The following is a 23,890-nucleotide window of genomic DNA, read 5'->3' on the forward strand; positions in this document are numbered from 1 at the left end:
AGCTGCCACTCGTTAGTATCGATTTAGCTTTAGCTGCCACTCGTTAGTATCGTTAGTATTGTGGCTATTAATAGCCATCGTTCTGTGGATTCACGGCAAAATCGGTATCTGGAACAGGCACATGGCACCCAAAGTTTTCGAATTAATTGGACTGGTGCTGGCCGTCGCTTCAAATTATCTACTCAAACTTGCATTGCAAAATACGATACCGCGGAAATCCTTCTAATTAAGCGGGATTTTCAAGTAACCCAGTTTAAAATAAAGAGGCTTTGCTGTATACTCAAACCTCATTATAACAAAATTGCATCTTACACGAAAATAAGTTCTTTATATCCAAAAATTTTTTATAAAAATATATTCCTAACATTATATCGCAAGAATATTTTTGTTTACTTCATTATATTCGGGTTTGAGTGTACAAAAAGAAGTGCAGGCGGCAATATTCTAAATCTGTTTCAAGCTGTGTCAATAAACGAAGAATTACGCCTAGCTTCAACAGCCTTTTCTTTGCTGCGGCAGGGCAGTTCTCACGACTTCAACAACAATTCGGTAAGCTTGCACTTCTCTTCGGTTTTCTTTCCTGTCATTCAGCAGAGGTCGTGCTAATGGCTTTGCGATTACGATAGCGAAAAAGTGAGCAGGGTTGATGCGTTGTTTTTTCTCTTTCTGCAGATTTTGCGGGTAAGCTGTTGCGACTTTGGTGTCGCGCTAACCTTTTCGGAAGTTTTCAGGGCTCGAACCAAGTTTGCGCTGCCTCGTTTTCTTGCCACAGGAACTGGTGCTGCACACAAAGGCCCAAGTCCTGTCGAGGCGAGTCTGGGAAATACTCATCATGCTTCCTACGTCACCCGCCGTGCTTCGTCAATTTGTACAGGTCGCGCAGGTATGTTGTAGCGATGTGGTCGGAATGCCCCTTTGCCGTGATTCACGCTGACATCTGCAGTTTACATTGCCGTGCTCGGTGTCCTGCCAAGATACCATTCTCACAAATAACTTGCTCAAGGTAAACAGAATTATGTCAAGGTGCGGGTAATATACTTGAATTTCAATGTCCAAAACACCTATTTGGCTTAAATTGAAATGGTTCATGTTTAGGAAGTGCAAAAAAAAAAGGGGGACAAAATAGTGAATACACACAGAATGGGTGCTTTGCACACAGAAAGTGCCCCTCCTGTGTATGTGTGCACACACGTAGGTGCGTGAGACATGTGTATGCGTGTGAGAAAATATAGTGTATATACTGTTGGAAACTGATGTTTGACTTCGCCATGATTGCCCACTGCTGAGCTCAAAAGATGTCGGTTTGATTTTCAGTCAGGCGACCACACTTCAGTGGGGGCACCAAATCTAAGTATTGACGTACTTAGATTTGGTGCCTGGACTTCTTTACTGTGGCGTGCCTCGTAATCACATCATTGTAGGGGTGCGAGAACTCCAGCATTTTTCAATGTTGATGTTGTAGGGGCATTGCTATCAGCCACAGTGCCCCTGTGGACAAAGGGAGATGAAGACAGGTGCAGTGAATGCCGAAATGTAAGAGGATGGTATCAGAACCTTTGATTTGCTTTACAAAAGACCGGAAGTGAAAGCTGTACTTGAAGACCTCCTTTTGCAAGGCACTCAATGATTCTTCTAAAGCGCTCACTTCCTAAAACACTTACTTCGATCATTCGAAATTTTCAATATTTTAAATGCGATTCGAAGAGAATTCAAATACGGCATGGTTCATTCGAATATTCTAAGTATGCGAATATTCGCACAAGCCTATCCATGCACCATGTTCCCCTAAACGCAAGCTGCCGACAGGGTACTATTTGCTGGCAGTAGTATCTGTGCTGGTCTGACGAGGGTGTCTGCGACTCTTTCATGTGGATCCAATTTTGTTTTTCGTGTTCCGGGTATTTCGTCATTTGATGTTGCTTCGCTACGGCATATTTGTGCAGCGGGTTAAATAAGCTTTTCACACTTCTCCATGTAAGAATCGCGGATTGTGAGCAACTCTTTCTGTCGGTGTTTGTTGATTTCAGGAACCCGAAGGTGCGGCGATTGCCCTTCAAACATTGCTCAACCCAGAAGAACCTCAGAAGCTGATGTACTCCCTCCAGATTGTGGAATCCTTGCGTCAGCGTGGATCTCGTTCCCACTTAGTTCAGCCGAAAGAGAGCGATGTGAGAAGCAAGACTTTGATTTTTTTTCACTTGGGGCGTCTGAGTGGGGATGTTTATATACTATACTCAAACCTCGATATGACACTCTTATATACAGCAAAGCATCAGTTATAGCAAAGTAAACAAAGAATAGTCATTGTGTTAAAGATATACTTTTATAACAAATTTCTGGATATAACAACTTTATTTTTATTTAAGATACAAGCTTGTTAAAATGAGGTTTGAGTTTAGTAGCACTTCTGTTGGCCTGTGTGCTTATATTTGGGTGCACGTTAAAGAAACCAGGTGGTTGAAATTTTTAGTGCCCCGCTCTACGGTGTCTCTCATAACCGTGGTTTTGGGACGTTAAACCCCACATATTATTATTATTATTGTTATTGTTGTTATTATTATTATTATTATTATTATTGAGTTTAGTAGCACTAGTCTTTAATGGTGAGTACCATGTCTGGTGCTCAAAGTACCTTTATTTATTATCATTGTATCTACGTTCTTGAAAGCACCACCGTCGAGTCACTGAGGCTCATGTTTCATAGCGCCTTCTATACTCTCTACCTTTAACCTCCCATGTAATAGCGTAAGTATAAGTGTAAGTGATGAAGTCGTGGTATTCACTCTTTGTGGGCATGGTAGCCGAACTTGGTGTGTTCGTGCGAGCACAATAGCCTTGTGCATTGGTACGATGCTTTTTGTTTCGAATTCATTGTGTATTTTGACGAGTGTTAGCAGTGAAGAAAATCTACATTCATTTTGTATTCTGTTCAGGCGGACATGCACTCCCAGAATAACGGGCCGTGCTGCTCTACGACCAACGAAATTGGAGACGACGCAAAGGACATGGGATTTTCAGTTCCCCTCGGCCCGACCTGGGCGGAGAAGGTGACGGAACATTTTAAGATGTCTGATGTGATCGCTAAACCAATTTTGCAGTTGGATGATATTTAGAGTGGATGGAAGGGAATGTGCAGGCAAAATTACACAATTGTGGCAGTTTTCCTGGGTATATCCGGAAAACTGTCATAAATTCTTGTGCATTACATGGCGAAGCCATTTTGTGTTAGGATCAAGGCAGTTCAAGAAATTTACAAGATGGTGGGGGAGTGCTAGTTGTACCAACAGCTTGCTGAAAAGTCTGGCAGAATGGCTCCTTATATTCGTAGCCACGCTAACAACTTTTGTGCACGGAGGTGTTCTCAGTATCAGCTTTAACCAATATCAAAGCATAATTAGACAGATAAACTGCAAATATTACGCTTTGTATGTAGTTTATTCATTGCCTTCAGTTACGTGCATAAAAGTTGTTTGTGTACAGAGGTGTGGCAGTTAATTTGTTGCCTTGGGGAACAAATTAGCTGCATCTGTTGGTTGATGCCAGAAAAATTTATTTATTGCCTTTGGTAATAAATAAATGTAGACTCTCGCTGAAAGGAAATCTCTTAAATGAAATTGATGCTTAGATGTAACAACTGCCTCTAATAGGATTAGTTTCATGCTCAATTTCTGCGCCTTTGTACATCTCTCTATAAACAGAACTTCTGTTAAGGGGGCAGACTAGTCTTAGACATTTTTTTTTTATTTCTTCAGTGATCTTGATCAAACTGCACAGGATTATGCAGTTTTTTTTTCTGATTTTAAATGTTAAATTACTTTTTCTGTTACTCACTTTGTTCCTGAGATGACTAAAGTTCACCCACTATTGTTTAAGGCGGCCATAGAAAAAAAGTGCTTAATTAAAAGTAATATTTAAGATATGCCAACATAGACTAATGACTATTGATTGAAAGTATGCAAGAGTTTTTCGTTTTTAGGCCTTCCTTGGTTATATTACAGCAAAATGAACTATCTATTTCCAAAAGCAGTCAGAATTGCCTTACAATTTCGATGAGTATTTAATTTAAAAGGCTTGTGCTCCAAGTTATGCTCCCATACTTGCATTCTACCCACATACAGGTTTACAATGCAAAAAGTATTATTGTTGTACCAGCCCTAGCTGCAGAAATACTGAGGCCTCAGAATTGAACAGTTGTAAATTTAGTTTTTTTTTGAGAAAAATGGAAAAAACTGAAAACACACAGCTTCTTCAAAAAAAGCAACAATCATGGTGCGCATGTCTTGCAATCCTTATAAAGGTGCTCATACATTCGTAGCAGAGCTTCTAACACAGGTGCCGGCAAATTTTAAAGAAGCCTCGAAGTCGGTTCCCTTTTTTTTTTGCAGGTTCTGCATGTTATCAGCACCAAGAATCTGGACAGTTTTACAATGACCTTACAAAAAAATTACCACATTCTGGTGTGTGAAAATTTGCAGAGATAGAAAAAGACTTGCAGAAACCACATATGTCAATTTTAAAAAATGAATTTTTTTTATCACTGTTTGGTCCCAGAGACCAGTCTGTCCCCTTAAAAGGGTCATATCTTTCCTGATCTCTTCAGGTTTCGTTAAACGAGGATCAAGTGTATGTGTTTAAGCCTGTAGCTGGTTGAAGTTACACATGCGTTCGCTTTCAGTTCGTGGATTGTGGGGGCCTGCGGCATCTTTTCGACATCTTCACTTCGGGAGTGCTTCATCCTCACGAAGGCGAAGAGTGGAATGAGGCAAGTTGCTGTCTTTCTGATACACTGAAGCGCTTTTGAGCGTTGACATCCTCATACCTGGATATAACAAAGTAAATGAAAAATAGTCTCGATGTAGATATAGTGTTAGCAATATACCTTAATAATTTTTCAGATAGACAGAACTGTTGTGTAAGATACAACTTTGTTATAGATAGGTTTGAGTGTTTTAGCAGCAGGAGATGGGTGAGGGGGGTGGAGAGGGGCTAACTTTCATACTTAGTTAGAATGCATTTTCTGCAGCGCTAGCCTCCTGCATTTGCTGCTCTGCACCTGAAAATAAGTTTTGTACTTTTACTTGAAAAAGTCACTTAAAAAGTCAGCCCCACATGTTGACATAATAGAGAGGAGGGCGCGCTGCGAAGAACCTTCGTCGCCTTTGAAGGGAAACCTGTGGACGCCTACGCTTCCTACAGAGCTATGTCAGTGCTGCATGCGCTTGCGATGGGCTTCAGTTGGGAGAGTGATATATAGGTACACTCTCGAAGCGAATTATGTGTTGTAAACGTTTGCTGTGTCCGACTGTTCGTGTGGAGTGTCAGTGCATATAAAGGAAACCCAGAATAGGCTTGTTATTGCCTTGAAATTGGATGGCACCACTCCTTCAAAGAAATGATGAATCGATGTGAGGGTAAGGTGCTCATTTATCCTTGAAGTGAGGCTTCGTTGCACTGTGGGTATTCTTGGATAGGTGTTTTCACACATTAGCAACCCTCGACCCTCGACTGCAGGGAAACCATCTTTGCAGGGGGCTTACTAATACCTATTTATTGGTCCATTTCAAATAGTTCATAATTTTGAAAGATTTAAACTTTGAATCGAAGTGAATTCGATTACTGTAATATTCGTTCGAATATTACAGTGCTTCGTTTGGGAGCACCGACCGCTTTGCCTGGGCTAGTTCCTTATGATGCGCATCATGGACTCAACGCTAACATGTCCTATCCTTATATTTTCTTCAATGTATGCAGTGGGCGGAGGACTGTCTCGCTTGCTTGCTGAGGGTCCTCTACCAGCTGAGCGTAGAAGGCGGAGGTATGGACATGACGTCCGACGCCTGCCAAGAGACTCTGTCAGTTGATGCCATCTTGGAACAGCCGCGAAAGAAGGTCAAGCGTCAACGCCGTTCCAACCCAGATCGAATGTTCGTGCCAAGGCTAGGGACGGTGAGTTTGCCTGTGCCTGTCGCTGAATTGAACATGGAAAAGAGTACTGAAGCGAAAATTTTCGGTCGTTTTTTTTTGGCGTCAAATGGAAAGGTGAATTCCTCAAAAGGCTAAAACACATACTGGTAAGCATGAAAGCACCCTGAAATATTATATTACAATATCTATATTATATTACAATTATATTATATTACAATACTATATTACAATACTAATTACAATATTATATTACAATATTCAGTTTGTGCTGTACCCTGATGTAACAACATAGTATGAGTTTCACATCGCGTGCTTGTGCAATAATGTTTTGCGACATTTCTATGGATATCCCACTCTGTGCCTTCGTTGGTGTTGCACAAGCAGCCATTTTGAATGCTTTGGTGCGTAGAGTCGTCACGACCAGCCACATTGATGCATGCATGAAGTCACTGGAATTGATGCTGTAGCCTGACGTCATAATGGTGTCAATGTCAGCAGATGCGTCATCAGAAAATACTGTTGTTAAAATATCTTATCAGCACTTACTAAGCCTCGGTTTTGCTCAGAGAGAGTGTATTTCGGGAACTTGTATGGCCGAGCAAACTAAGATGAGAAAATTGGTCCGTACCCCTTTAAAATAGTTGCTGTTATAATAATCATTGTAGGTATAGTGAGAATACTCGGTTTGGAAGCTCTTGGGAGCTTGTGTGACAAGATTTTGTTAGCTGAATTGACAGGCAGTCTCAACTGTGAATCATGCGAACTCGTTTTTTATGCTTTCAGGATCTGCTTCAGATGCTGGCGAGTGCAGAGTCCCTAAGTCTAATTCGGCTACTTCAAGGTGCGCTAGGAGAAGGTGCCCTCTTACGAGACCCACACGAGCTACGCACTGGCTTCTGGGGTAGGCCTCAGGTGAGTGAGATTGCGTTGTAATCTAAACTTAATCAGTGTCTGTTTTTTGTGTCCATGTAGCAGAAGCGTGTTTTACTATGCAACATCTGGGGACAGAAGCGAAAAAAGTATTGTTGAACAAAAAGAACAAAGCCGCTTACTTTGTGGGGGTGCTAACGCCCCCTGTAAAGTTGTGGCCGCCTCGTGGTGCGAACGTGTTTCGCGCATAGGTGGCGTTGTGCACGCGAGCATGTATGACCATCATCAGCATAATTAGCACGGTAGCGTCGGCAGTGACGCCTGGCGACGAGCCTGGGTGGTGGCACATGAGATGAGCGGGTCTTTTTGGTGCGGGGCAGTAGGCACGAACAGTCGTCTCTTGCTGTGGGTTCGCGGTGGAAGGCAACGCAAGTCGTATGTCGTGGGTTCTCGTGTCGATTTGAGCGCTGGTGCCTTGTGTTTGTTATGTTGTTGAGTGTTGCGGAATATTGTGTAAGGTTGTTTCAGCGTGTTCATCACAACTGATGTATTTTGATTCGGCTGACAATATCGTGATTCTAAAACATAATTGAATAAATGTGTTGTTTGAGTTGGTTCGACCATGGCTGCTGTGTCGTGTGTTCTGAGAGCGGCGATCTCATTCCGAGACTGTAGTGTACACGTATCTCGAAAGAGAGCGGCCGCCAGCATGGGTCCGGTCTTTGCGAGCCGTAGGTTCACGCTAACCTTGGCCTCTGCACACGTGCGTTAGGACAGCCATGGCGCCGAGCGCAGCGTGGCAAAAACACGGTACTGTTCTCAACAGGTCGCAACCTTTAATGCCTGCGCCAACACCAAAATGCAGTACAGAGCTTGTTGCAAAAGGGGCAGCAAGAAAGCAAATAGGCTTATCCGCGCCGCGGGCAAAGAGTACTACACAAGGTGCCGCGAGCACGTCTCTGTGGGCAAAAAAGATTCACGGTGACACCGGGACCATAGGGCCCGGTCGCTCGAGCGAAATCCGCTCGGATTCACTTCGAGAGGTACGGGTCAGCGTAGTACTGCCACGCGCACAGACACCGCACTGCTCTTCGGCCTAGCGTTGAAAAGGGGGCAACGAAAGGTGAACGTTCGCCGCAGGTGCAATGCGCCGTTGGTGAACTGTGAGCGAGCCCCAAACAAAAGCAGTTGACGGACGGAAAAAAAGAATGCATGCTCACCCTACGTCATCCTGGAAAGGTTCTCTCTCACTGCCGATGCGCGCGCGCGTGAAACGTCCCGAGAGATTGAGCGCGGCGCCACAGTCGACATCCCGGCGAAAGGGGTCAATGTCACGTTTATTCTCCCAGAGCCGATAGATTACGGAGGAGGGGAGAGTCATGTTAGAACATGAGAATGGCAGAAATAGGTGACAAAGCCCTGCATTGGCGACAGGTTAGCCTCAATTCCCACAAGACCTCACCCACAACTTTAAGAAATATGATGATTTTAGGTGGTAAATACGACGTATTTATTTAAGCATCCAGCACAACTTATTTTCCTTATTCTAAGGCTTTGAAAATTGGGCGCGTCAGTTCACGTAATAGTTTAGCAGACCAGTGTGTGGTAGCATCTACTAAGATCACAACACATAACACGTCATAGTTGTGGGATCCCGATATGAGGACGCTGCTCTCACAGTGAAGGGGACACAACATATGCGTTCGAACCTAACCAAGCACAGCATTTATTTAACTACTTTTTCATCGACGATATCGCCAGCCGAATCAAATACATCGTCAGTGATCGATACGCCAAACACAACCTCATACAATCCTAATAGAATCAATCAAAATAACAACAAACACAAGGTTATGCAAATGCGGCATCGCCAAGTTTTACTCACCACGAGGGCCCCATAGGAAATGGCCCGCGGCGACATTTCCAAGGGCCCACCGCGGGAAGGCGACTGTTCGCGCCAGCCGCCACATGCCCAAGATACTAGCCAATATTTTCTGTCTGCCCACATAAGCTCGCTCGCCACCAGGCGTCACTGCTGGCGCAACCGCGCTAACCATGACAATGATGATGATGGTGAAGATCGTGTTCAAGCGCTGTGCCACCTACCGCTAGATGGTTGTGAACCCTAAATGCGGCCTATTCGCGTAACATGTGTGCACCACGAGGTGCAAACAACTTTACAGGGGGTGATAGCACCCCACAAATTTTATTCATTCTGACCCAAAGTCTTTCGACTGAAAAAAGTAGAAGAAACACTGAAGTTGATGTTTAAATGAGTTGGTGTGGCATACGTGGATGAGTTGGTACGACATACTTGGAAATTTAAGACTGTGCAAAAGACAGAACACCAAAAGTTTGACAGTGTTGTCGTCTGTGTAGTCTTATTATGTTTTAAATTTTCAAAGGAAACGTTAGCTTACTGAAAGAGGTAACAAGGAACGACAAGTGCTTGTTAAACTGTTCAAGCGCCCAAGGTCTGTTCAGACTGGATGGCAAGCTTGTTATTAAAATTCTTTTTTTTTTTAATCCTACAAATTCGTGTGGGTGATGCTCTGTGTTGGACAGAATTGAAATGTGTAGAGTTTCAACGTGAAGATTGTTGGCATTGCTCAAGATGAGGAATTTTTGCAGGTGGTGCAGTGTGTCATGCGGCTCTTGGCTTCGTGGGCTCACTCTCGGCCCCCGCCGCCGGGACCTCCTCTGCTGCTCCAGCCGCCACCGGGCCAGGGCTTGGACAATTGGCTGCGGCGTCTCGTGCTCGACGACCCCGATGTGTGTATAACCTCATTTGGCTGCTTTTACTGGCAAAGAGTTGTTCTGCTAAAGTAGTACACTCAACCCTCAATATAATGGACTTGGATATAGAGAAATATTGGTTATAACGAAGTAAATAATGCAGGATCGTTTTGCAATATGGTGTTAGAAATATACCTGTATAGCGAATTTTTGGATATATCGAACTTGTTTTTGTATAATATTGTTACGTGAGTAACGAGACAAAGTATTGCGAATATATTCGAAAAATATATTTGCAAGAGCGGTTGCAGCACTGGCCAGTCTGACTCCGAGCTCGAGCAGCCAGCGAGCCTCCTCTTCTTCGTCGGGCGCACACGCGCATTCGCACTATGGTTTGTGGCAGCCTACAGGTAGCATATAACCCCCGTCGGCAAAGGCGCCGTCTCGGCGCATCTAGATGTCAAGATCATTGGGCGAGTGGTACTGCTTCAGGCGTGCGACGTGTACGATGTCGCTGGCCCTAGGGGTGGATGAAGACGGCGAGGCAGCAGGAGTGATTTCATAAGTGACGGGAGTCACCTCACGAAGCACTCTGTAGGGCCCTGTGTACCGAGAGAGCAGCTTGTCAGACAGGCCAACGTGCCTGGTCGGAGACCACAGGAGAACCAACGAACCGGGCGAAAAGTGCAGATCGCGGTGTCGTTGGTCGTACCGACGCCGTTGGTTTGCTTGGGAGGTCAGAAGGCGAGCACGAGCGGTTTCGCGTGCGTGGGCGGCCCGGCTGATGGCGTCCAGAGCATATTGTGAAGTTGGAGCTGCTGGTAACGGAATCGTCGTATCGAGGGGTAATGTGGGTTCGCGGCCGAACAGCAAGAAAAAAGGGGAGTAACCAGCCGTGTCGTGGCGCGAAGAATTGTAGGCAAATGTCACGTATGGTAAAGCGATGTCCCAGTCAGAGTGATCTGAGGAAACGTACTTTGCAAGCATGTCAGTTAGGGTTCGGTTCAGGCGTTCTGTGAGGCCATTTGTTTGCGGATGGTACGACGTAGTGAGCTTGTGGCGTGTTGCACAAGAGCGTAGAATGTCCGCTATGACTTTCGATAGAAATGTGCGGCCTCGGTCCGTGAGCAGCTGGCGTGGAGCACCATGTTGCAAGATCACGTCGTGTAGAAGAAAATCGGCGACGTCAGTGGCGCAACTTGTTGGGAGGGCGCGTGTGATTGCGTAGCGTGTGGCGTAGTCTGTGGCCACAGCTATCCACCTGTTGCCAGCAGAAGACAGAGGAAAAGGGCCGAGTAAGTCCAAGCCGACGCGAAAGAAAGGTTCAGTAGAAATATCGAGTGGTTGAAGGCGCCCAGCCGGAAGCGTCGATGGTGTTTTGCGGCGCTGACATTCCTCACACGCCGCGACGTATCTTCTGACGGACCGTGCCAGACCTGGCCAATAGAAGCGACGGCGAATCCGGTCGTATGTGCGGGACACACCCAGGTGACCGGCAGTAGGAACGTCATGAAGTTCGTGGAGTACAGCCAAGCGGAGGTGTTTGGGTATGGCAAGCAGCAGAGATGGGCCGTCTGGATGGAAGTTATGCCGGTATAATGTGCCATTCTGGAGTACGAACGAGCGATAGGATCGGTTCGATGGGGAGGAGTCGAGGCGCTCAATGATAGCTCGTAGGGCTGCATCACGGCGTTGCTCGTCGGCTATGTGGTTCAGTTGAGAAACGGAGCACACGCAGGCGTCGTTGTCAGGTATGGTGGCCGATGGGTCAACTGGATAGCGAGAAAGGCAATCGGCGTCCTGGTGCAGGCGTCCAGACTTGTATATCACAGAAAAGGTGTATTCTTGCAGTCGCAGAGCCCAGCGACCAAGTCGACCTGTAAGATCTCTTAAGGATGAAAGCCAGCAGAGCGCGTGGTGGTCGGTGACGACGGAAAAGTGAGTGCCATATAAATATGGACGGAATTTTGAGACCGCCCAGACAAGAGCAAGGCATTCTCGCTCTGTGATCGAATAGTTACGCTCTGCAGGTGTAAGGAGGCGGCTAGCATACGCGATAACGCGGTCGTGTCCCTGTTGGCATTGGGCGAGAACGGCTCCGATACCGTGACCACTGGCATCAGTTCGGACCTCAGTTCGGGCAGATGGGTCAAAGTGGGCGAGGATAGGGGGCGTCGTCAAAAGTGTTATGAGGTGAGAGAAGGCGGCAGCTTGAGTGGACCCCCACGAAAATGGAACGCCTTTCTTCAAAAGATCGGTAAGTGGTTGGGCGATTGCCGCAAAATCTTTCACGAACCGCCTAAAGTAGGAGCAAAGTCCCACAAAGCTCCGGACATCTTTGGCGGATTGGGGTACTGGGAAATTCGTGACGGCACGAATTTTCTCAGGGTCCGGTCTCACACCAGAAGCATCGACAAGGTGGCCCAGCACGGTAATCTGTCGGCGGCCGAAGTGACACTTCGAGGAGTTCAACTGGAGGCCAGCTTTGCGGAAGACGTCGAGAATGGCCGACAGACGCTCAAGGTGGGTCTCAAACGTAGGTGCAAATACGAGGACGTCGTCTAGGTAACACAGGCATGTTGACCATTTGAACCCGTGTAGCAGAGAGTCCATCATACGTTCGAACGTGGCGGGGGCATTGCATAGGCCGAAGGGCATAACCTTGAATTGGTATAGGCCATCTGGAGTGATGAAGGCGGTCTTTTCTTGGTCTTTCTCGTCTACGGCAATCTGCCAATAACCAGAACGAAGGTCGATGGATGAAAAGTAGCGTGCGCCGTGGAGACAATCGAGGGCGTCATCAATACGTGGTAAAGGATACACGTCCTTTTTGGTGATTCGATTTAGATGCCGGTAATCGATGCAAAAACGCCATGTGTTGTCCTTCTTTTTAACCAGGACGACGGGTGACGCCCATGGGCTTGATGAGGGCTCAATAATGCCTTTAGTTAACATCTTATTCACTTCAGCTTGAATAATCTGGCGCTCCGACGCGGACACGCGATACGGTCGACGGTGAATGGGAGCAGCATCACCGGTGTTGATGCGGTGCTTTACAAGAGAAGTTTGGCCGAGTGGGCGGTCGTCAAGGTCGAAGATGTCACGGTAGGAAGCTAGAAGGCGTGCGAGAGCGGCTGATTGCGCTGGGGGAAGGTCAGGGTCGATCATGGGACGTATTGACATGTCGAGGCATGTGGCATCGAGTGGGCGACAAGGAAAATTGGGGCATGCGTCGGCTGCGAAAGTGGTGACGTGATCATCGGCTAAGGACCGCAACGTGGCAATTAGGATGCCTTCAGGGAGGACTTGCTTTGTGAAGCCGAAATTTATGACGGGTAGACGGGTCCGGTTGGAGGCTACAGTTACGATGCAGTGAGGGACGGTGACGTCACGTGCGAGTAGGACATCAGGAATCGGCGTGACGATGTAATTCCCATCCAATACGGGTGAGGTCGTGGCGAATTCGGTGAATGTGAGGGCTTTAGGCGGTAAGCGGAGGAAGTCTGTGGCAGAAAGGCCGTGTTGAGGTTCAGGGTGAATATCCGGCTGAAGAGGAAGGTCTAAGCAAAGAGTACCAGCGGAACAGTCGATCAGAGCAGAATGGGTCGACAGGAAGTCCATCCCTAAGATGAGGTCATGAGGACAGTTCTGGAGCACCGTGAATAGAACAGGGATGTAACGGTCGGCGATGCGTATGCGAGCCGTACACATGCCAATGACAGGAACAGTGCCGCCATCGGCCACACGTACAGCTTCGGTAGCAGGGGGCGTGAGTACTTTTCTTAAGCGGCGACAAAGATGAACGCTGATTATGGACACATGAGCGCCAGTATCGACTAGTGCCGACAGAGAAATACCGTCCACGTGTACATCGACAAGATTTTTGTTCGTATGAAGCGTCAATGGAGGGTTTGGTTCAGACAGGGATGATGCAGCACTACCTCCAGGGGCTGCACTGTCTAGTTTTCCGTCGGGTACGATGAAAAGTTAGGCGGCGAGTGATGGCGGCGTGGCTGGGGCGACGGGGAACGACGGCGTTGAGGGGACGGAGAACGAGCAGGAAGGCGGCTGTTAGACGTGTCGAAAGCAGGGGCGGTACGGCTGGACGAATACCGGCGAAGATCTTCATATGGGCTATAAGGTGCGAAAAACTGGCTCCTATGTGGCGGCGTCCAGGAGGCACGGCAGTAGCGGGAGACATGTCCAACGCGGTGGCACCGGAAGCAGATCGGTTTGTCGTCAGGAGTTCGCCATTCCGCCGGGTTGCGAGATCGTGGAGCAACAAATGGGTCACGTCGAGGTGCATTAATGGGAATTGGTCTGGAGGAGGGGCAAGAGATGGGGCAAGCATCAGGGAACCCGCGGTTGGCGAATTCTTGTCGTACGACCGCCTGAATAACGGAGATCGCGGGGGTTGTCGGTATCGTATGTTCGAAAGAAGTGGGCTGAAGCGGCGCTGGACTTGCTGCTTCAAGTTCCCGTCGAACGATACGCGTTACACTCTGCTCAAAGGGCGGTGTGACGGTAGAATCGGAGCAGGTGGACGTAGCCGCCGTGTTTGGCAACCGAGAAAAAGGAGGGCGCACCCGACGGCTTTTTGCTGTTTCGAAACGGCGGCATTCTTGAATTACACGGTCGATGGTCGAGACGTTAGTGTACACCAGCAAATTGAAGGCGTCGTCCGCGATCCCCTTCAAAACGTGTCCAACCTTTTCAGCCTCAGACATCGCCTCGTCCACTTTTCGGCAAAGAGCGAGAACTTCTTGGATGTATGACACATACGATTCAGTTGGCGACTGGACACGGGTAGCCAGCTCCTGTCGTGCAGCTGCGTGGCGACCGGTCGGGTCCCCAAAGATGTCACGTAGCTTCTCCTTGAACGTGTCCCAGCTGGTGAGTTCGGACTCATTTGTCTCGTACCAGACACGCGGGGTTCCGTCCAAGTAGAAGAGAACATTAGCGAGCATCATGGTAGGGTCCCAACGGTGAGTTTGACTGACCCGTTCATAAAGGCGAAGCCATTTGTCGACGTCGAGGCCAGGTTGCGCAGAAAATGTCCCGGGATCACGTGGTGTTTGGACGGCGACAAAGGTTGTCGGAGAAGCCGCAGATGATGAAGCGGACGCGTTGTCACTGGAAGCCATGGCGGAAAGCTGGAGGATGCGGCCACTGCGGAGCTGCGTGGTGAGGACGGGGATCGTTCCACCTCCACCAAATATGTTACGTGAGTAACGAGACAAAGTATTGCGAATATATTCGAAAAATATATTTGCAAGAGCGGTTGCAGCACTGGCCAGTCTGACTCCGAGCTCGAGCAGCCAGCGAGCCTCCTCTTCTTCGTCGGGCGCACACGCGCATTCGCACTATGGTTTGTGGCAGCCTACAGGTAGCAATATGAAACTTTCTTTTAATGAGGTTTGAGCATACTATTTCATTTAATGTGAAAAATTTCAGGAGGTATAGCAGGTTTTTGCAATCTTTCAGTGCGTTTGGGCCATTAAAAGAAGAAAAACTTTTCTGAGCTGAAATGTATAGAACAAATTATAACAATGTTAGTAAAGGTGTGCGAACAATGTAATGAAACTATAATGGAGACAGAATCTACCGTGCAACATAAATAACGTAGATTAACATGTGCACGGCCGAATACAAACTTGGAAGACCACAGCTTTTCCTCATCCAAGGCAGATGCGTACACACTGTGGACTTCGTGGGGTAACTCAAGTTGTCTGGCATGTGCACGTGCATATCAGCATTGGACAAGTTTTGTTATGTTTGTAACATTTGCATTTGAGGACATTTGCTAGGTAACATTTTAGGACCTAGTTTTGTGGTTGAAGAGCCAGTGTCTTTATCATTCTGCCATTTGTTACTGTGTTCTTCTAGTGCTTTAATTCTGGATTTGGTAGCCTCCTGACATGTTCTCATTCCATTTCTACAGCTATGCTTTTGATGCATTTTGTAAACTAACATCAGTGTTACTCAACTTTTGTAATCTCATTTTGAAGTTGGAGTCCTTCAGATGCCTAAGAAAAACTTGCGTTGTGTGTACTTTTGATCTAGTGTTCGTATGGATTCTGTAATCATGGATGAAGAAGTGCTCCAGGTTGACGTGTCTCTGGTGTCATTTCCATCCAGCCCGCTGTACGGCGTGAGGCCTGCACCGGCCTGTACCGACTCTGCCTCGGCGTGGATGCGGATGGCCGCGGTGGTCAGGCATACATCGGTCCTCTGCTGGCCAGCCTCCTGGACTTCCTGTCCGCTGCACAGAGCATGCAACCTTTGCTTCACGATGTGAGCTGGCAGTATTTTGGAGTCACTCGTAGAACTTATTCCCGGGATTAAGGGGAGACGCTCCTCGAAAAAGTTTTTTTTTTATTTCTAGTAATAGAGACTTGAAAAGTTTGTTATTAGTATAGTTTTTCATGCAGATTTCAAATATGCAATCATTTTTTGTGTAGCTGCTATAATTATTGAGTTATGCCATAAACAATAGCAAAAAGTTACATTTGTTGTGGGCACTCTTTTATGTACTAAACTTTCAGTAAAAGCACTGTGTCTGATCTTATTTGACTCTTGGTAGATTGAAAAGTGCAAATATCTATATAGATATGTCACAGAAATATTGGAACCAAGAAAAAAAAATTGTATTGAATGACTTATTATTTTCAATCTCCCTTGAAACAATAAGCTAATATTTTCACAACTAATGCTGGTAGGCATTGCAATTTAGAGTAGATATTTGCATTCTGCATGTGTTGAAGAATATGTGTGCCAAGTTTCGTTACTATACAATGAATATAAGTTTCTAAAAGGCTGCCCGGAAAACGTGAAACTGTCAGAAAAAATGAAAATGAGAAAAACAAGTTTGAAAGTTCGCAAAGTTGGCATTTATTAGGAAATCATTCTTTTTGCATCAAATTGGGGCACAATGAAAAGTACCTTGCCTTGAATGCACTGCAAGTGTCTAGAAGTCCCCTGCACCATAGCTTGGTCCTTCACGGCTCTTGCGGTCAGTGTCCTCAACACGAGCTCTCTTCGCTGTGTTGCGACGGCGTGCCCTCGCTTCTGCAGTTTGCTTCAGGTTCATCTTCCTGATGCGCATGACGTCACAGTGGTCACCATGTGTGGCCAGATCTTGTGAGGGGAGAATTCCAATGCCTTCGAGCACTTCTTCAAAGCCCCTGTGGCCTTTGTTGTACCAGAGTACAGCAAGAGCGGTGGCTGTCTCCACAGTTGTTCTGGAGACGAACTTTGTTTTTGGACATAGCCATATCTTGCTGTTCAGTGATTCGGCTGCATTCTGTGTCTTGCCATGAAGGCACCGAATAAAGAGTTTCTCCTCTGTAAGGCGCTTGTAGATAGGCATAATTGCCAATCCTTGAGCCTTCGTCAACAGTGGGGTGTGGCGTGGTGCAGGCTCCCCCAGTGCTTCCGCACGCTTGTGCTTGCACCACGAATTTGGTCTTGCGGGGCAAAAGTTGTGGCTACTGGCACCATCACTGGAGCAGCAATGAAAATACGATGCCCATATGGCAGTGTACATATTTCGGACACTGTCCTTGTTGCTCGTGATGGCGATCTTGTAATATGTTTGTAGTTTTATTATCTTTGCATCTTTCAGTTTTTCGCCTCGTGGCAGTGGCGTTGCCAATTTCCGTAGGGCAGTTCCCAAGCGCTTTGCAACGTGGTTCGTGCACTCTTCTTTGTCAATGGGGGTGTCACAGTATACATTTGCCTCGCAGACTGCAGTGTAGGCCTTGCTGTCACCATCACTTAGGAAGCTGGTGAATCGCAGTGGAGTTTCATAAGACAAGGTCCTCTGCCATATATTGACAGCTGCCGCAGGTTCCATTGCATGGGATGAGCAGTCAGTGTTTTTTTGGCAAACTGGAAGATGAAAAGCTCGCCATATCTCTTCATCCTCCCCAAGGTCCCTGTGTATACTGCAAGCATGGCAGTAGTTCGAAAGAACTTCAAAATCGAGGCAGAGCCCCGTGTCCAGGGACACGACTGTGCCCACTCCATTGTGGCTTTTATGACCTCTTTTCTGCCAGGTGCAATCAAACATGACTGGCACATCTCTGCCGCCGACTGTGTCCTTCGTGATGTTTCGTGCCTGGTGCAAGTTTTTGCTCACTGCCGTCATCGCTGCACCATGGAGCTTCTTGCAAATGCCGTTGAATGTCTTGTGATGCATCGGGCTCGGAAGACCGAGAATCGCACAAAATCGTGAAAGTTGGTCGTGGCCTGCGCCTATAGCGCGTGTTGCCAGAACTGCCTTCACGTTTACAGCAAAGCTGCCACGCGAGCTGCCGCTGTCAAAACGAGCGCTCGTTCCTTGGTCCCCGGCCGAAGCAGTACGTCTCGACGTGTGCGTGAACGAAAGTGCAGATTCAGGGCAATCAGAATTTTGACAGCACAGTTCGAGGAATGCCGAAAGTCCTTTGCGCTTTCCAGCTGCCTCTCGCACGCCGAGCTTCCGTTCGCGGCAGGTTGGGCATTGCGCACCTGCCACAAGTGCCGTCAGCGCATCGATTTCGCAAAGCAGCATGTTCGCAGTAGCAGCATCTACCGGTCTACGTTCACTCTCAAAGAATCCAATCTTCCTTTGGGATGCACTGACGAATTCCACGGCAGCGGCTATTTCACAACCACTGTCGCAGGGTTCGATGACGGTGTTAGGCCTATCCGAAGTCGGAGCGTCGGGGCGTTGGTCGGGGGGCGACATCGTCGTTCGCTGTCGCTTTGCGAAGTGTCCGACGCCGTTTCCCTCGATACTTGTGGCGAGTTCTGAACTTTCGATTATCTGAACTGCACTTCTTCGGGCTTGCCATGACGCAAAAATGCAGAGAAACGCAGAAAAACTCGATCGCGACGTCCGAGGCTTCGCTCTTTTGCCGGAGAGATAGGAGCGTGGAGCGCACCGCCGTCCAATGGCGGCCTCGCGCTGTGTGCCGCGATATTCAAAACGCGTGACGTACGCGTTGTTTTTCTCGTTTTTTGTTTATTCTGCGTGAAGGCACGAGACTGGCTACTAGTGGATTATGAAGGATACGGCCTTCGCAACATGCGTGCACGATTGCAAATGGCGGCCAACGCGTCGTTTTCGCGACAGGACGACGCCAACTTCGCCGTTTTTCGCGACTTTCGCGCATTTCTCGCGTCACCGCTGCCCACTTGGAAGCATTTTTGGTAATTTCTCGTGCGAATTTCAGCTTGATATTTTCAGAAGTAATAGATTATAGTCCAAGGATGCCAATACAGCCGGAAAAAAAAAGCGAAAATTTTCCGGAAAACCGCGACTTTTCGACCCGCGTCTCCCCTTAAATGCTTGAGCTTTTAACCACGGGCCGTACGAAATGTACTGTCAAGCTTTCATATAACGAACATGGGTACTGTCGAGTTCGTTGATAACGGACCTCAGCGTAACATGGAATTCGTTCGTTCTATCCCAAAGTTCGTAGTAAGTGTAATAAAGTGTGTGCCAGTTGCTCCTGTCCATATTAGTGCACAAAAGGTCCGTGACGCATACTTGACTGTGTTTGCCGACAACGCACGTGTGGCCTTTCTTGGAGTGTGCTTTTCTTTGCAACATATGGTGAATGACGCAGTTTTATCTGCCTTATAAACATATCGATCCGTATGCCTTTAAAAAGTATTTCGATTTCTTTCAAGCCATGAGGCAATGTCTTGGCGCACCTTGAACTGGTGTTCCGCAGACACTTTCTGTCTGTCGAGTTGGCGTCGACACTGATGATCTTGTTCTTTAGGAGCGTTGTTGTGGTTGACTTGCACAAGCCAAACATCTTTACCAACTCGCAGCTTTTAGCTCCTTGAGATTGCTTGGTTAGAATGGCTCGCTTGGTAACTATGCCCAGCGCTTTTCGCTTCGTGCCATCTGCTAGCTCGGCAGGCTATCGGTCTGTCATCCTGACTTACACAGGTACACCAACATTGAGCAAGACGTGCATGTGCGACGACAAACGAGCAAGGACATGCGGGACAGGTCTGGGCGTGTTTCTGTGCAGAAAAAGAAACTTATGAATTCGAGTCGGAGTGACCGGCGTCGCAGAGCAGTGGAGAAAGGCGAATGAGTTGCGATAAATGGAGAAGAGAGAGACTTGTGAGAATCGCGGGAACAATGGGAAGGTGGCCATGAAAGCCAGAACATGTAGGAAGAAGGTTTCTGGTTGCTTGCTTGATAGGTCCATGAAACGCTCAACTCACGTGCAAGAAAACTTCAGAGTGTGGCCTGCGCGTGCGAAGGTCAGAGTATCGCACTGTGGTGTAAGGTGTTCGCGTGTCCGAAAATTCATGGCATGCTCCCTTTGCACACGCACACATGTGCAAAGGTTAAAATGGCTGTCACATGGGATGGATTGCAAAATATTGATCTTGGTGGGGCCTGCGTGGCCCTACCGACTTCGATGATTGGCAGTTCGTTCTATGTAACAGCCGATTGTATGCTTCTGCACACATGCGGAAGTGCATGCTTAGCGGAGTGTGAAATGAGCAAGAACAGGCTCTAAACATGGAACATATAGAAAATTATTGAAGTCGGTGGGGCAGTGCAAGGGCGTGCACTAGAATGATACAATGCCGATTCAAACATGACACTAACACAGGCGATGGTGTGCAAGTCAGCGGCCTCTGATATTTGGAGATGGTCTGGTTGTACTAGGCCGACAAGGTCGGCGATTAAAAAACAGGGGAGACTAGCCAGTTATTGGTCATTGCAAGATCGGTGGCAGAGCGAAAACACGGGCCTTGTCTGCTGGTGTGAGGCACTCGTAACAGCAGGGGTACAAAGGACAGGGGTGAGTAACAAAAAGTGGTCAGGGAGAGCGATAACAACATGGCTGGAGAGACAGTGTCGGCATTTAACAATAAGAATCTAGGGCACCTCATCGGTGTCTTTTTGGTGGTCGAAAGTGGTGGTGTCTCAGGCAGTCGCCAAAGGGCCGACATCATTGGCTGTAACCGATCGGCAAGGCTCATACGTTTGTTATATGTTCGATCTGGTGCCATTCAAGTAGTGGATATTTCTACGATCACTCGGGTATCGTTCGTTTTAATAAATGTTTGTATTAAGTGGAGTCGTTATATGTGTGCTTGACTGTATAACAATCACCGGTTATAACGAAGAACATTCCTCCTATAGATACAGCTTTACAAATATACACTTTTAACAAATTTCTGGATAAAAATAAGTTATTTTTTTGTCAGCTGTGACTTTATCATAATGAGGTTTTAGTGTACTACAGCATTCACTACTGTAGGATCCTACTGATATGTCTCTTATTGCATATTAACATTCGCACATCCAGAATCTCGAGTATAAGATGTCTTGGTTTGTACGCACCTGTTGCTTTTACCGTATTTACTCGCATAATAGGCGCACTTTTTTTTTCAGAAAATCCGGCTCGAAGTTAGGGGTGCACCAATTACGCGGGGTAAAATTTTCGAAAATTTTTTCAACTCGGTTCTCGCGCTTTAAATCTGCACACTTGTCAAGTAAAAGGCGACTTTATCGTTTACCAATTAATTCAGCATAAAACAAACATACCTACGTACCTTTTAATGAACAAGCGAGAGCCGTCAACTGCACACACACACGTAAAATTTATTTACACAAAAGTCGTAGCTGTTCCTCCTTTTCCCTATTCGGAGTCCGAGTCGGAGATCACACATTCATCCTCGCCGAGCGGGGATTCGTTTTCGGTGTCCGAATCATCCGCACCCCACAACATGTCATCCTCACTCGCATCCAGTGCGTTCGAGATACCAGTACCGAATACTGGTTTCTCCAACGCCGAAATGCCTGCTTGCAGCCCGGTTGCCATGCTCCAGCGCGTACTGCACTGCCTTCAGTTTAAACCCAGCCGTGTAGCTCGCGTACTTCCCCATGGTGGAACCAAAGTTCAATACACGACCACAACATACGCACACCGCTTGCAAAATGGTGTTTCTTTCTTTTTCTCTGATAATGGTGATGGCGATCGAGCCCCCGGTGTTGTACACGTGACCTCCAAAAATCGCGGCGATTTGGGGGGTATCAGTAATTGATAGAACAGCCCTTTTTTTTTCGCTCATGGACGCTTTTTTTTTTCGTTTTATTTCGACAAACACGTTGGTTAGGTCGTTGCACTTCGAATTTTTTTTATTTGCTCGTCGATTTGCCTTCTTTTTTTCTTCAGGGTACGGGGACCGCGTTCCAACTGTACCGCTGGGGGGTAGAACCGTTTCTGATCACGGCCAAGTTCGGGGTGCGCCTATTATGCACGGCATTAAAAAAAATCGAATTTTTCGCGACCAAACTAGGGGTGCGCCTATTATGCGAGTGGCCGAATATGCGAGTAAATACGGTATTTGCATTTCATTTCTATGTAATGTCATGAAATAAATGAAACGTGCGCACTTAAAAAAGTCACTAGGGATTTGAATCTACTATGTTATGCTCGGCAACCAATGCTTGCAAAATTGTGAGGGTGTCGAATGTACCTTGTGCTGACTTTCGTACACACTAACTCACTTAACAAAATTTATTTGAAATAACTAAAGATACAACATGTTAGTTGAACTGATTGAACTGTAACTGCGTACAGCTAATTGTTGTCTTATTCCCCCCCCTCTTCTTTTTTACTATTATTAGGAGGGGGAAAAAGAACCGTACGGACCCGGTTGCCGAGACTACTTCTTTTTGGTGTGCCAACTTGTAGATAACTTGGAGGACGAGGTACCACCAGATCAGGTAATTCCTTCAATTATTGCTTTCATATATTAATGTCGTATGCAATGAAAAAGCCAAAGTACCGGTGAGATTGTACAGTCATCAATATGTGGCGTGCATTTCTTGCAGAAGCCCGTCGTTGACCTGGACAGCTTGGCATCTCGCATCGCCGAAGCCATCTTCAGCAGAGACGTGCGAGAAGGGACGCTGCAGAGCTCTCAGGACGACGACGGCTTGTACGGCCTGCTCTCTCTAGCCACGGCCGTTGCTAAGCACAACCCCCCGTTCAAGTTCAGCAAGCAGGGTCAGGTGCGTGAGCTACATGGCACAGTTTTTGTTTCTTCGTTAGCTTTATTCATTTAATAGCAAAGGGATACATTCCCCCCTGCCAGTAATATATGCAAGAATGGTAATTGATAAGCATTTGCTGAAAGCAAACAGCCTCATTTAATAATGGCTGATGCACCAAGTATGCATGCACACATGCACCTCTTGTTGTCTCCTCTGTGGTGATTCGTACTTGTGGCAGACAGCTTACTTCACATCAATCGGTGCTGGTCATCACGTGTGTATTCCAACTTGCCCAATTCGTTTCCTTTGAGTACACCCTTTGGTCAAAATGAGTAAGAATCATTAGGGACAGCTTAAGAATCTAAAGCAGATGGGTTGACCGGTGTAACCGCGACTGACCACCTGTATAAATTGTAAACCATGTGCAACAACAATGCTACCCACTGACCAAACTTTTCTCAACTTTTTACGCTGCGTTTCAGGAGTTCGCCCTTGGCATAATGGGCTGCCTGTTCACCGTCGGCAACCAGAGTGGGCAGAGGCGCCTGCTTCCGAAGTGCAAGTCATCTGGGGTGCGGTCCGCGGCGTATGACCTGCTCTTGGAGCTAGTGCGAGGCTCCGAGGACAACTTTCGGCTCATCCACGGCCGCCTTCTCCAACAACACAGCCCGAGTGAGCGATACGTCACTGGGAGACAAAGCTGGATCATTTAGTTGTTTTGAGGGTGACAGACACACTCATTGAAATATTCTCTCTTTCAGAGTCGCACAGTCCATATCCGTGGGACTACTGGCCCCACGAGGATGGCCGGTCCGAATGCGGCTACGTCGGCTTGACCAACTTGGGCGCCACTTGTTACTTGGCCTCTTGCATGCAGCATCTATTCATGCTGCCTCAGGCACGGGCATCTATTCTCTCTGCACAGGTGAGCGTTCTAAAGATGCATTGTTTTTAGGCATTAGTTTTAGGAAGGGCAGTCGAGCTAAAAGAGCAAGAGTTCCTAAGGAAGCCTAGTTAGGGTTCGTTGGATTTTCTTTGCACTGCTCCGAGTCGCTTTTTGGTAGGGGTTCGAGAAGTTAAAAGAGCTGTGTAGATCTAGTTCACTGGGCAAGGGTCGGTATGCACTTTTATGGAATGTTTTGCAACTTTCCTGATGGGTTTTTTATTGTGCATCTGTGTATGCCAAGGGTCCGGTTGCTTTGCTGTACATGGATGTTTTCTTTTATAGACTTCCGGTAGCATATGTGCTGTAGTTACCTTGAAGCCAAGCCAACTCACCCTGTATTTCATCTTGTTGAATGTGTTTTAGCCTCCCTATATGAAAATAATTTCTCT

The 23,890-nt window shown here is 47.1% G+C and overlaps 1 protein-coding gene across 2 annotated transcripts in view; it reads left to right on the forward strand.

The window, feature by feature from the left end:
• The window catches only part of puf (ubiquitinyl hydrolase 1 puf), a 154,136-nt gene that overhangs the window by 61,360 nt on the left and 68,886 nt on the right, over window positions 1–23,890 (forward strand). For both annotated transcript variants that reach the window (XM_075867247.1, XM_037419658.2), the window contains exons 27-38: window positions 773–883; window positions 2,028–2,168; window positions 2,934–3,047; window positions 4,676–4,762; window positions 5,752–5,946; window positions 6,709–6,837; window positions 9,427–9,567; window positions 15,670–15,825; window positions 22,187–22,285; window positions 22,394–22,573; window positions 23,038–23,227; window positions 23,317–23,480. In XM_075867247.1, coding sequence (XP_075723362.1) covers window positions 773–883; window positions 2,028–2,168; window positions 2,934–3,047; window positions 4,676–4,762; window positions 5,752–5,946; window positions 6,709–6,837; window positions 9,427–9,567; window positions 15,670–15,825; window positions 22,187–22,285; window positions 22,394–22,573; window positions 23,038–23,227; window positions 23,317–23,480 — 1,707 coding nt within the window. The remainder of the gene's footprint in view (window positions 1–772; window positions 884–2,027; window positions 2,169–2,933; window positions 3,048–4,675; window positions 4,763–5,751; window positions 5,947–6,708; window positions 6,838–9,426; window positions 9,568–15,669; window positions 15,826–22,186; window positions 22,286–22,393; window positions 22,574–23,037; window positions 23,228–23,316; window positions 23,481–23,890) is intronic.

This window comes from Rhipicephalus microplus, chromosome 6, assembly GCF_043290135.1.
Source record: "Rhipicephalus microplus isolate Deutch F79 chromosome 6, USDA_Rmic, whole genome shotgun sequence".
Taxonomy (NCBI): Eukaryota; Metazoa; Arthropoda; class Arachnida; order Ixodida; family Ixodidae; genus Rhipicephalus; species Rhipicephalus microplus.